The following is a 13,319-nucleotide window of genomic DNA, read 5'->3' as shown; positions in this document are numbered from 1 at the left end:
GTTCCACTTATATTCATTTAACAAGTATGTAATGAGAACCTATTGTGTGCCAAGCACTACTATAATGTCGATTGAAAAAAATTCACAACCTAAAAGTTGAGAATTAAGTTTTATTTGGTGGACAAAATGGAAGACTTCAGCCCAGAACACAGCCTCTCAGAGAGCTCTGAGGGATGGCTCCAAAGAAGTAAGGGATGAGTCAGGATATATAGGAGTTTTGCAATAAAAGCAGGTAGTGGAACATCAAAAGATTGCTGTTAATTAAAGAAAACCGGACATCTCAAGTTAATGAATTTAGCGCTTTTCTATTTATGGGAAGATGCAAGAGTCTGGGCCCACTGAAATCATTCCTCTGATATGCACCTTAACTATCTAGGGCCACTATCCTGCTTTCTCCATCCTGAGTCCCCTCAGGGTGCAGAGTCGGAGGCAGCTGCAGTGGCTGTTGGCCTGATGGCCACAACATGCTTTGTTCACTGATATGGCAGGTGACATTTTCCATCCTCAATAACTACGTGAGTAAACTGGTAACAAATACAGGCAAGATTCCTGTTTTCAAGAAAATAAAAAAATTTCACATAATAATAAATACTATGAAGAATGCAGAGTGAGATCATGAAGTAGTAGAGAATATTGGTTGTCTATGGGCACTGTTGCTGGTAGGATGATCAGAAAAGGTCTCTCTGAGAAAGTAACATTTGAGTAGAAAACTATGAGGTTTCCTTGTGGCTGAAACAGAGCATGATCAGGAGAGAGAACAGATAAGGTTTGAGATGAAAGCCAATGGCAGAGCATTCATGTGGTGCCTTAAGAAACCACAGAGAGACATCTGGATTTCATTTCAAGTGGCTAACTGTAGGTTTTAATTAAAACAGAAAATGATTTGACCCAACTCAAGTTTAAAAGATCTGTGTGAAGGATGGACCTTAGGAATATTCTAAGAGAAACATGGCGGTGAGTCGGTGTAGGGACATTGGGGTGGAAGTCAGGAAAGAGTTTGATACGGGATATATTCTAGAGGAATAAACTGACGTGACTTGGTGACAGACTGGACTTGCAGGTAAACGGAAAAAAAGACACATCCTCTAAGACTGGGAAAATGAAGAGCATTTTCACACTACCTCACCATTAGTGTGAACTAGCCTGCCCGGCTTTGGTAAACGTAACTGAGAAACTGACAAGGGAGCAGGGAATCACTGTTTTGATGGTGATTCCTATCCAATTTTGTCCACTGCTCCTATTATAGGAAAGAGTAACATCTATTTAAAATGGAATGTTTGGACATTATTTAAAGTCCTACACAAAATTAAATATACAGAATTCTGGGGTATTTATAAGTTTTAGAAAAATGTCATTTTCTTCCTATACACACTATCTCCCCCCAAATCATTTAAGTGTATTCAAAATACTGAATTATACATCACCATGATAAAACACACATTTAATGATATTATATCACATTGAGGAGGGTGACATTATTAATCTCTACTTTCATATCGTGCATCTTCATTGATATTTATTTAATACTCCCTTCACATCATATATCAACTACAATCAGAAATGCTAAAATAGCTCTAAAAAATGTAATTTTAGAATTTCAACATTTACTTTGGGACCTTTCCTGCTCTCTGTAACCTGAAGTCCCAGCTGTGACTTGATTGCTTATTATTCAATTTTTAAACAAAATTTGGCTCATCACCTTGCATTATAGAGTGTAATAACTATGCCTATATTTAACAGAGGCTATTAGTTTGTAAATTGCTTTCAGGCAGAAACTAAGTGAAAATCCTCTACCTCATCATTGTGATCACCATACAAGTTATTTAGTAATAACTCAATAAATGTTTTGATTAAGTTAATGAATGAAATTTAGGATTATTCAAACTGCAGTGATTTGGATGAATCGACACTTTTCCTTGACTTATACAGTTTTATGCACAAGCACACACAGGTACAAATATTTTCAAAGAGTCGTACCTCCCAGAGTAGCAGATAGCAAGAAATGTGTCCCATATTTCTTGATAAGGTTTTCTGTGATTTGCTGAAGGGTAGGTCGACGTCCCAAAAGTCTTATGTTGCGGAAGAATTCAGGGGCAAGAGGCAGAGGGGAGCCAAGGAAATTTCTTCTCTCAACTGCAAGGTTATTTACTTTCCAGCGGCCAAACTCCCTGAAAAGCAAATTTATTTTCATTCGTAAATACATAATCTATCTGAATGTTTTCATTTGAAAAGTTCACTTGATAGTTTCGTTGGGGTCACTACATTACAATGATTCTTGTTTGTAATAATACTTCATGTTCTATGAGTAAGTAGGAGAACAATATTTATAATTTATGTAGCTGGAGTGAATATCCTGAAACCAAGTCATGGAGAGGAAAAATAAACCACTTAAAGCAACAGACTCCACTGATTTTTTTCCAAAGGAAAAATGTACTCATAAAAATGATTTCAGGGCTTCCCTGGTGGCGCAGTGGTTGAGAGTCCGCCTGCCGATGCAGGGGACACGGGTTCGTGCCCGGGTCCGGGAAGATCCCACATACTGTGGAGTGGCTGGGCCCGTGAGCCATGGCCGCTGAGCCTGCGCATCCAGAGCCTGTGCTCTGCAACGGGAGAGGCCACAACAGTGAGAGGGCCCGCGTACCGCAAAAAAAAAAAAAAAAAAAAATGATTTCAGTATGTATAGAATATTAATGTAGAATTATTTTTTAAAAGGGAAACTAAAGTAATATTTTATCATTTTCCAATGGAAATTGAAAAAAGAATAAATTTATTTTCATCATTAATGATTATTTTCTATTCACTTTAGAGTGGGAACTTGTCAAACCTCAAGAATATTAAGGCGCTGTAGAAGAATTTTTAAAAATATGATCCAAAGAAAAACTGGTTTTTTATAATAATTATTGTTTACAACATAATTTGAAACCCCAATTCAACTTAATTAGTAATTACTCAAGATGCAAAATAACTTTTAAGGTTGATATGGTCAAATTAGAGAAGTAGCAAATATGATTATAAAAGATTTATATATAAAAAAAGTATGTATTTATATTAAGTTAAAGTCAACCTAATAATACTTTAGAAAATAACTATGGTGAACTGGATTGCCTGATATCAACCATACAGATTTTTTTTCTGAGGAGTGGTCTGATAAAATCTCAAATACCTTCCACAGAGAAGACTTCCCCTCTACTAGATTTAAACATTCCTATGTGTGTAATTTAACTCTGTTACTACTTAGCAAATAAAATGTTGATTAAATAGCGTATAACTACTTGTCATACTTATTTATATTTTTGCCTCCAAAAACTTCCTGGAATGCACCACGAAAAGGTGCATGATAGATACATCTGTGAACCACACTCTGCATGGAGTTCACATTCTAGAGAAAGTTTTAAAAATAAATAAAATAAAGATGTTAAATTTTGAAAACATCCAGATTGTGACAAGGGCTGAGAGCTACCACAAACAGACTGCTGTGATGGGCCGTAGGGCTGTGGACAGAATGGCCCTATTTTATTTTAAGTGCCCTGAGAGGGCAACTCTGGAGAGGTGGTATTTGATACTTAGTCTCTAAAGGAAAAATAAAAGAGGCTAGATGTGGGGAAGCACAGAATAGATTTACACAGAATAAGGAAAAACAGTAAATACTTCCAGGACCAAGAACCATGCCCTGATAGAGTCGCTTGCCATGAATAATTTGTTCCTGTGACACACATCTGGCAGCCACACAATCCATCCAGTCTTTTGGAAGTTAATTATAAGATAAGATTCACTAAGGAATCTAGGTAAGGCCTTGGCCTGAAAATAAGTCAACTTAGTGTTTCCTTCATTGAGAAACTCTCGCTATTACCTCTGCAAATCAGCTGATCCAAACAGTTTTGAATAGTATTATTCTAACAATGGTTCTCAAATTTCAGCACCTATTAGAATCACCTGGAAACTTCACCCCAGAGTTTCTGATACATGAGGCCTTGGATGGGGTCAAGAGTTTGCATTTTCAACAAGCAATGCTAGTACTGCTATTCTGGGGAACATACTTTGAAGAAAACTACTGATTAGGTAATTTGGTATGTTGTTTTTAAAATTTACTCAAAGTGCTCTCTTTTCAGTAAATCTTGGGCTTTTAGAGATACTATACTGTATTTATTACTTCATATTTCCTCAGAAGAGAGTAAAAATGTCATTGTTATTGTTCCAAACGTAATTGGTATCAGTAATTTTTTGTCTTTTCATCTTGTAAGAAATTTACCTGACGGTATTTGTGCATGTGTGTGTTCGATATATATGTAGAATATACATATGTAAATACATATTTAAAACTGTGAAGGAGAGCATTTAAAATAAAATATTTAAGTTTTAGTGTTTTGTGAATATAAGGTATATAGTAATACAATACTTCTAAGAAGCTGTTTATTAAACCATGATCTAAATAATAGCTGCTCATTAATTTCCAAACTTTACCCTCAAACATTTACTTTTTATTTGCTGAAAAAACTTTATAATTTTATCAAGGCATAGTAACATATCTTTTTTTTTTTTTTTTTTTTTTTTTTTGCGGTAGGCGGGCCTCTCACTGTTGTGGCCTCTCCCCCTGCAGAGCACAGGCTCCGGACGCGCAGGCTCAGCAGCCATGGCTCACGGGCCCAGCCGCTCCGCGGCATGTGGGATCTTCCCAGACCAGGGCACGAACCCGCGTCCCCTGCATCGGCAGGCGGACTCTCAACCACTGCGCCACCAGGGAAGCCCATAGTAACATATCTTGAACCTAAAGTTGTGGTATATCTTTTTCAATGGTTTAAATTACCAAATTTATAAACTCATATGTATATTCTCATAAATTAAAATGTGAATTGCTAAGTGAAGTAATTGGACTTAAGTAACCAAGAAGATTGTGTCAATGGTGGTATTTTACAATGCATACAAACTCTCTCTAAACTGCTGAGTATTTCTTTCTAGATGGCTGTGGGTAACTCCATATTGGGAGAGTGCCATTCTAACCTCCCTTATTTTTTTAACAATTTGTAAATATATAATACCAACCCGCAATCAGTACCAACCCATGATCTATTCTGACATGAAATATTTGCAACTTTCTTTAGTTTGTTCCTCTTAAATTTGACAAAGAATGGATGTAATACGAAAGAGCTATAACAAATTTACATCATTTTCTGAAATCAGCTTATAACATTAATTTAACAAGAAAATTTATTAATGGTTTGCTACTTATTGTCATAACTACCAGATATCGTGGTAGTAATATAGATGAATAGAAGAAAGCCTCTGACCTCAAGGGTTCCCAAATTATACTAAGTGAAGTATAATATGAATGAATAAATTGCAATTCAATGGCTTTACAATATTTTTATGTGCAAAAATACAAGTAGGCCAGTAGCTTATTGAGCACAACCCCTCTGCCCAATTCCTTGATATAAATGTTGCTAATCTAACTCACTTCGAATATGTTTTCTCTTCCCTTATATTCACACACTTCAGAAGGCTATAAAGAGCCTAAGACTATGGACAACCTTCCAGGGAGCTTTCTTCATCTATCAGATGCTTTTTATTACCGCAGTATGTTAACCTCAATTAAGTTTATGGTCTCAATTCACCTTTTGACATTTCATTGGGACAAAACACTTTGCCACCCCATCTGATTAATTTATCCTCTCTGTCATGCAACACCAAAAGTAAAGGACAAACTCTGGGAGTGTCACCAAACTAAGACTATAACTAAACTAATCAACCAATCAACTAACTAACTGAATGAATGAATGAATTTTAAAAAACAGGATTGTTGGGCTTCCCTGGTGGCGCAGTGGTTGAGAGTCCGCCTGCCGATGCAGGGGACACGGGTTCGTGCCCCGGTCTGGGAAGATCCCACATGCCGCAGAGCGGCTAGGCCCGTGAGCCATGGCTGCTGAGCCTGCGCATCCGGAGCCTGTGCTCTGCAAGGGGAGAGGCCACAACAGTGAGAGGCCCGCCTACCGCAAAAAAAAAAAAAAAAAAAAAAAAAAACAGGATTGTTAGTAACCATAGCAAATTGATTTCTTAATTTTCAGAGCTTCATCTAAAATTCTTCTCCTAGTTTTTTTTTATATTTTCATATAAAGAGTGAAGTAAAATATTTTACTTTCTATTGTGTATATCCCAAAAGTATAATTTGAGTAGAAAAAAGATGTTGGTTTGAGAACTGAGATCTCTCACTTCCACTCACATTTGGTTTATATTGTAATGATATATGATCACAGTTATAATCTCCATATATTTTAGTGAAAGCCTAGTTAGTACAGAAAGTGATGATAAGAGCATTTTAAGTAAAGGAAATCATCTCTGGACAGTTAAGTACCACACTATGAGCTGTGGACATAGATATGAATACAAATATTGTGTCTCTTACCTGGGCACAGGTATGATTGCATTTACTAGGGTGGCCACGCAGCTTCCTTTGACCAATAAAGTGTGAGCATGTAGGTTAGCCTGGACCCTCAGCCTGGGACTTTGATCAGCAAATATGATTCGAGTTCCCATCCTTCAACCACTACCCCTGCAGCTTCTTAGGATGAACAAGAGCATGAACTAAAAAGAGATCTTGTCATGTAAAGCTACCAAGATTATAGAGTTAGTAGTTGGTTTCCTTGCTTTCTAGCAATGTCATTTAGTATACCATGGCTGATGTAGAGTATTTTGACTGTGGGGTAACTTGAGAAAGCAAGAAGGAACTAATGGTTGTACATAAATTAGAAACATATGGGCACAGTTTGTTTTTTTTTTCCTTCCTTAAGAATAGATCCACTTCAGTTCAAACTAGACCATGCACTCATTAAATTTTGGAAAAACAAAGCAATGGAGTGCTGAATTGAAAACATGCTGTCTGGTATGATTATCATAATGAGAGCATTTTACCCAAAGGCATCTATGGAGTCTATCCAGATGCATTATGTTTATATTAAATAAGAACATTGTTATATCTAACTAAATGCTGCCTTCTACCTGAAGCCTTCACAGAATGTAAATATCTTCTCATCATAACCTTTGGAAGTCTTTAAATGAAATCAGCACAATCATCATTGTTTAATTTAACTCAGCCCCTTTAGAATCACCACTATTTTGTGGAACACACAAATGGACTGTAACCAGTTCAGCTGGAACATTACTTTGAAAATGTTTTTGCTGGCTCTAAGGAGCCTCCATTAGTTGATTAGAGTTATATGTTTGCTGCTAAAAATTCTGACTTCCAAGCATCATGTTTTATGCGTGTCCACGTAATGTTTACTTTTCTACAACAATATATATTATAATTTTATCCCCACGCATCTCATAAAAAAGGTTGGAAAACCAGAATGACATCAACAAATTCCATTTAAATAATGGTTACATCATTGCCACAGACCTTTCTTATTTGTATTTAAATTCTGTGTGAATGCATAAATGTACTCAGTATATTTGAAATATATTAACTACCATGATTTCTTTAAAATTACACATGTATACTTGGTTCCTGAAAAATACAGAATCTGCCACTGTTGATATACATTTTGGACTCACTACCAAAGGAAAGGCAACATAAAAATATTGATAAAATCAGACGACAAATTTGCTGAAAAGGCTTATCTTTAACTGCTAACTTAACACTAAATAGAGTTGTTTGTGTAAAGCCCTAAAAGTTTTTATTACATTACTTTTCACAATATTACATTTGTTGTTGCAATTTTAATTCTGTCAATATTCATTAACACTTGCAGACACAACAGAATATTAAAACAAAATATATTACCCAAGCACTAATCTGTGAACAAATCCAGCCTAAGAATTATAAATTGAATTGCCAATCTTTAGTAGTAATAACTTTCTAATTATATCTGCAAAGTCATACTGATCTTAAGAAATGCCACTAATAATCAATACTACCCCCCATAATTCTATTATGTGTAACTGTTATATATAAAATTGGCTCTTTTAACTTTCTTTCTGTAGCACTTCCACATCTCACAATTGATGCTGTTTTCCATTTGGCCAGAACAAGGGAAATGTTCCTAATGACCTGAATAGCTGTAGCTCTGAAGGCAGTTTTTTAAAAGCAGCTAAATGCTGAGCAGTTGGCAGCGTAGAGAATCCACTCTCTTTCACCCTCCTGCCCCTTAATACACTAATATGGCTTTTTTTTTTTTTTTTTAATTTAACAGTAGCAAGGCTCTTAAAGCTTGGGAGGTATTTTGGTGTGAAGCTAGGAATTTAGAAGAATGAATCTATTTAAAAAAAACTGGAGGAAAGGTACAATCACAAATATGACGTTTGTGAAATGTTTACATGAAGGATTTTGAGAAGCATCATTAATGACTATTGTGTTTTGAATGAGTTGCCAAATTCAGAGGAGAATGGAGAAGACAAATTAGCATTATTGCAACAAAACATTGCCCAACCCAGTAAAGCAACAAGAATTCATTGCAGCTGTAGCCTCTTGACTATATTATTGAATATATAAGATTGAGGTGAGGTTACTGAGAATTTTTAATGAATGGTCTGGTTTATGGCTACTAATGTACATTTTTAATTCTTAAAATATGTTAAATTTTTAGGGCTATGAAATAACTGAAAGTGATTTAATTTTATCTTACATATCTTTAAATCATTTTCTGTAGTTTAATAAATAGGGGTTTAAATCAAATTTTAAGGGAAATACCACAGAATTCAATTGTCATAGTTACTGTCATTATTCCCAAAGGTAATTCATTTCATAGGACTATAACGGTACCACATGCTTCTACCCTTGCAGATATATATATATATACATATATATATATAATAGAGATTTATTATCCATTTTTAAATTAAATCACTCCTTTGAAGAGGTGTTAGCAAAAGTTTTGATGTAAAAAATATACATACATGCTGTCAATGAATTACTTTCTAAGTTGAGGAGAGAGGGAATTATTTAACAAGCAAAAGCTTTCCTTTCTAAATTTTGGAAGTATAGTTTTAACATCTGTTACAACTCATCACAATTATTCCTCAATCACATTCATATAATTATACAGATTTGGTAATTATTGATCAGTGTAGATAAGCTAAGAGACAGATACAACTGAGCTAAAATAAAATGTCTACTCTGATTCCCTGTGAAAAAAAGCAATAAACAAATACAAATGTCTCTTTTTTGAAATTTATAATTAAAACATCAATTATTTATCTGTGTTACTAAGTTGAAAAATTTACACTTCTTACATAAATTTAAATATTTTAGGGAGATAGATAATGTTAGTTTTCCAAAGGAGAATGGATTTAGGAGTCAGCTAACGTTTCAAATCTCATCCTCACCAATTCAGTTCACAAAATTCAAAGCTGATTACATTTTGGCAAGTTCTTAACCTCACTGATGTAAAGTCATTTCATTTATAAGTGTACGTCCAATAATATTGACTCTGTAGAGTTTTTAAAGAAGTAAAATTTATAGCAATTAACTAAAATAGTGCAAGGAGCACAGTTTACTTCTTGGTAAATTTCGGTGTGTGTACACTTGTGAAGTCACAGTTTTTTGTCCCAGGATGTCAATGTGAATAAAGATAGATAGATAGATCAAGGTAATAAGCTTTAGTGAAATTAATGAGTAAAGTTAACAAAAGAATTTTTAAATAGGGCCACACTCAAAGAATCTGCAAATTGTTTTTCTTGGTCCAGGCACAGATTAATAAATTAAATGCTCATCAGTAAGAATAAATGCCAAAAGAATAGTTACCTGCTAATGAAAAATTAATCTGCATTTGATAATTTCTTTAAACATTTAAGCAATAATTTCATTGAGATTGCTTTATAATGGTACAACCTCTACCTTAAACATTGGAACAAATATTTATAAATCATGAATTATGACAATGTGGTTAACCAATTAAATATCTGAGCTTGCAATAAATCAAAACTTCATATACTTCTTAATTTCAAATAACCTTCAAGTTGCCTCCAAAAAGGCAAGATCAAGGACATTTTTTAGAGTAACTAAATGTTTAGAGACAGTGAATACAAATTGTTAATCTTTTTATGAAAATTTTCTATAATAAAAATTATAATTAAGTAATAGTAACTCAATTTAATAGAATATTTTTCCTGTAATAAGTTTAAAAATCTTAAAGAAAACTCTTTTTAAATGTTATGATTTTTAAGGAAAATAAAAATATGTTGTAGTAGGTCACAGGTTTTAAAATACATATAATTTATTTCAACTTGCTATTAACTTTGTCTTTCAAATCCACATGTCGTAGGGAGGCTGGATATGGTGTTTTATGACAAAATAAATTTTCAGAAAAATGTATAATTTTAATTTTACAAGGTATAAATTACTCATTCCCTAAATTATAACCTTTCAGTTTGAGTCAGGCTTGAGTTGTCAAAATATCACTTTACACACAAAAAGCTTGTGAAACATAAACTGGTAATGTTACCTTTCTCTGGATATTATTGTCAGAATCTATGGATTACAAATTGAAACATATTATCTGACAGGCACTTAGTCCTCCTGTCTTCTATGCTTGGGATTCATATAAAATAAATTTGCTGTATTTAAAATAGATAATCAAAAAGCACCTACTGTGTAGTACAGGGAACTCTGCTCAATATTCTCTAATAACCTAAATGGGCAAAGAATTTGAAAAAGAATAGATACGTGTATATGTATAACTGAATCACTTTGCTAGACACCTGAAACTAACAAAACAATGTTAATCAACTATACTCCAATATAAATAAAAATTTTTAAAAAGAAAAGATATTAGTTGAAATATCACCCACTATATAACCCTTCAAAGACATCAATAACACATGGGGAAATTGCTGTCTTCTCTGCTCTGCCAACCCTGTCTCCAACTAATTCTGCTATGTACTCATAGCAAAGTATTCTTTTCCTTCCTAGTAGTTAATATATTTATCTATGTGGTTATTCGATAAATGTCTGCCTCTTCCATTATATAATAAGCTCCACATAGACATGGATTACACCTTCTTTTTATAACTATGTATTCTTAAGACTCAGATACATGATCCATAGTAGTCACTCAATAAATACATACTGAAACAACAAAGGAGTGAATGTTATCATGTGAGCTAACATGAAATAACCACCTAAGAAAGAAAAAGGTTGAAGTTTCTGACTTGTGAGCACAGGCCCTGGCTAAAGTTCACAGAAAACCAAGCTCATTGGAAGAATTCATTTTTAAGTTGGGCTTTTTGAGTGTTCAAGTGACTAGGGATGGTTAGGAGTTAACTATCTGCTTTAAATTGAGCATCACTAAGGACTAGGTAAAAACCTACTCCTACTAAAAGTCGAAACATATATTTGAATGTTGAAAAAAAAAGCTACCATTGTCTGTGAGTACAGTGAAATCTACAGAGTTGGGGCTCACAGCCTCCATTAGCTTATGCACTTCGGGGAGAGGAGTCCTGCTATCAGTTATAAGAGGATCTTCAATCTTTCGTATCTGTGTCAGCCTAAAGACAACGAAAAGACACTGATTGTACAAACTCAAATCCATACCGCTAGGGGATAGATAAATATATAATATATACTTTGACTAGTTTTTTTCCTAAAAACGTTAAAATGTGACTTTTAGCAGGCAATAAGTTTAAAGTCTGACTGGCAAAAAGCAAAATTTTCATATTATTTGAAATTTTGATTGTCAAGTAACATTTACCTCAAGATGGAATTTGAAATGATAGTTAAATTAAACTTGTGTTTAAAGTGACTCATTGGTTTAAACTATTGTACTGTGAGGTACATATGCTCTTCTTATCTCCTTTTGGTACATGAGGGTTTTGGTGCAAATTATTTCTCTAAGGATGTGTACCTAACAATAGCTTGAATCCAGGGAATTTGACACCAAAAGTAATGAACTTAACTTCTTTATAGATTAACAGCAACTTTGAAAGGTGGATTTTAATAGTAATGCATGATACTTGTGTGTAGGGATTGTAAAAGGGAGCATATGGTGAAAGAGAGGGAAGGAGATAGAAATATATATATATATATATAGAGAGAGAGAGAGAGAGAGAATGGTGGGAAGGAAAGAAGTTGGGAGAAGTTTATCAATAAAATGGGGAGGAATGTGAGAAATATTAATATAAATTATTATAATAGGAACAAAATACTGACTATAGATTAATCCTTTATTATCCTAACTAAACAGTCATCCAAGAAATACAGAATGTAAATATCTGTTTGGTAGAAGGAGCTAAAGAATGCTTGGGACTAATTCACATTTCTCAGAAGAGGGCAGTAGAATTGTAGGAACTGAATGATTAAAGAGATTTACAATTAATTGCTTTCATAAATGATATAGTAGAGTCCAAACTCCAGCCTCAGAGTACAGAGAATAGAAGTCTCAGAGTGAGTCTCAGATGGTGAGAAAGAAAAGAGATTCTTCGATGGGATCACCCAGCTGTGATGAGAGAATTCAAGGATGAAATTGGGAAAATGATGGGAAAAATCTGTTACATCAAAAAATCACTAAGCTGAAGGTTGCCAATATGTCTCTAATGTGTAAGAAGGATTCCAGAGAAGGATGAAGTACTGTAAATCCACAGGGAAGCTTAGATTCCATGATAAAACATTAACATCACCGAACACAAACTCCATCACAAGAAAAAGAGTGCTATTCCACAATGGGGATATTATGTCTCATCCCTTTACTGGAACTGCTTGTAATGAAAAATATGCATGTAGAAAAAAATAAATTCATAAATATAATCTATTGATTCTTAACAAAATAAATGATGTCTCCTCCTTAAAGTTTGCTTTAAAAAAAAACAGGTCGCTGGACTACTGAGTAGTGCAGAACACTTTGAGAAAAACCTATGCAAATACTGAAAATATCTGGAAAGAAAGGTTAATCACAGCAGAAAGAACCAATCAGGTGTGCAGCCTTATTAGTGCAAAGTAAATAAACAAGCTATATTCAGTTAAAGTGCTAACACACCTATAGAGGTAGAACAACTGAGAAGGATTCAGGGGGAAAACTGTTAAAAGAGAAAAGACATTTTTTTCAAAAATGAAAGGGCATAATGAAGGATATACCAGCGATGACAGTGAAAGACAGTACTTTGGGAAATATAACAACCACTGAAATATAATCTTTGGACGATTATATTATCACTTCATTATTGACTCTGAAAAGGAAGTAAATAAACAGGTCTAAAATACTGATGAACCTAAAAACTTATCATGGAGAGTCAGTCCATGTGACCAAAGAAAACAGAAAATAAAATGGTGAAACAATAATCAAGGGAGTATCTAAACAAAATTTCCCAGAATCAGAGAAGAGTGTGCGTGGGGTAAA

At 34.1% G+C, this 13,319-nt stretch overlaps 1 protein-coding gene across 3 annotated transcripts in view; it reads right to left on the bottom strand.

The window, feature by feature from the left end:
* The window catches only part of BRINP3 (BMP/retinoic acid inducible neural specific 3), a gene marked incomplete at its 5' end in the record, with an annotated part of 413,577 nt that overhangs the window by 220,549 nt on the left and 179,709 nt on the right, over positions 1–13,319 (bottom strand). For 2 of the 3 annotated variants that reach the window (XM_081223561.1, XM_081223562.1), the window contains one exon: positions 1,978–2,168. The exons of the other annotated variant lie outside the window; for it this stretch is intronic. In XM_081223561.1, coding sequence (XP_081079687.1) covers positions 1,978–2,168 — 191 coding nt within the window. The remainder of the gene's footprint in view (positions 1–1,977; positions 2,169–13,319) is intronic. 3 annotated transcript variants of the gene reach the window in all.

The sequence above is a fragment of the Mesoplodon bidens genome (assembly GCF_964165515.1).
Source record: "Mesoplodon bidens genome assembly, chromosome: 2".
Taxonomy (NCBI): Eukaryota; Metazoa; Chordata; class Mammalia; order Artiodactyla; family Ziphiidae; genus Mesoplodon; species Mesoplodon bidens.
Note: the sequence above shows the minus strand (reverse complement) of the source record. Positions and strands in the feature narration are given on the sequence as shown.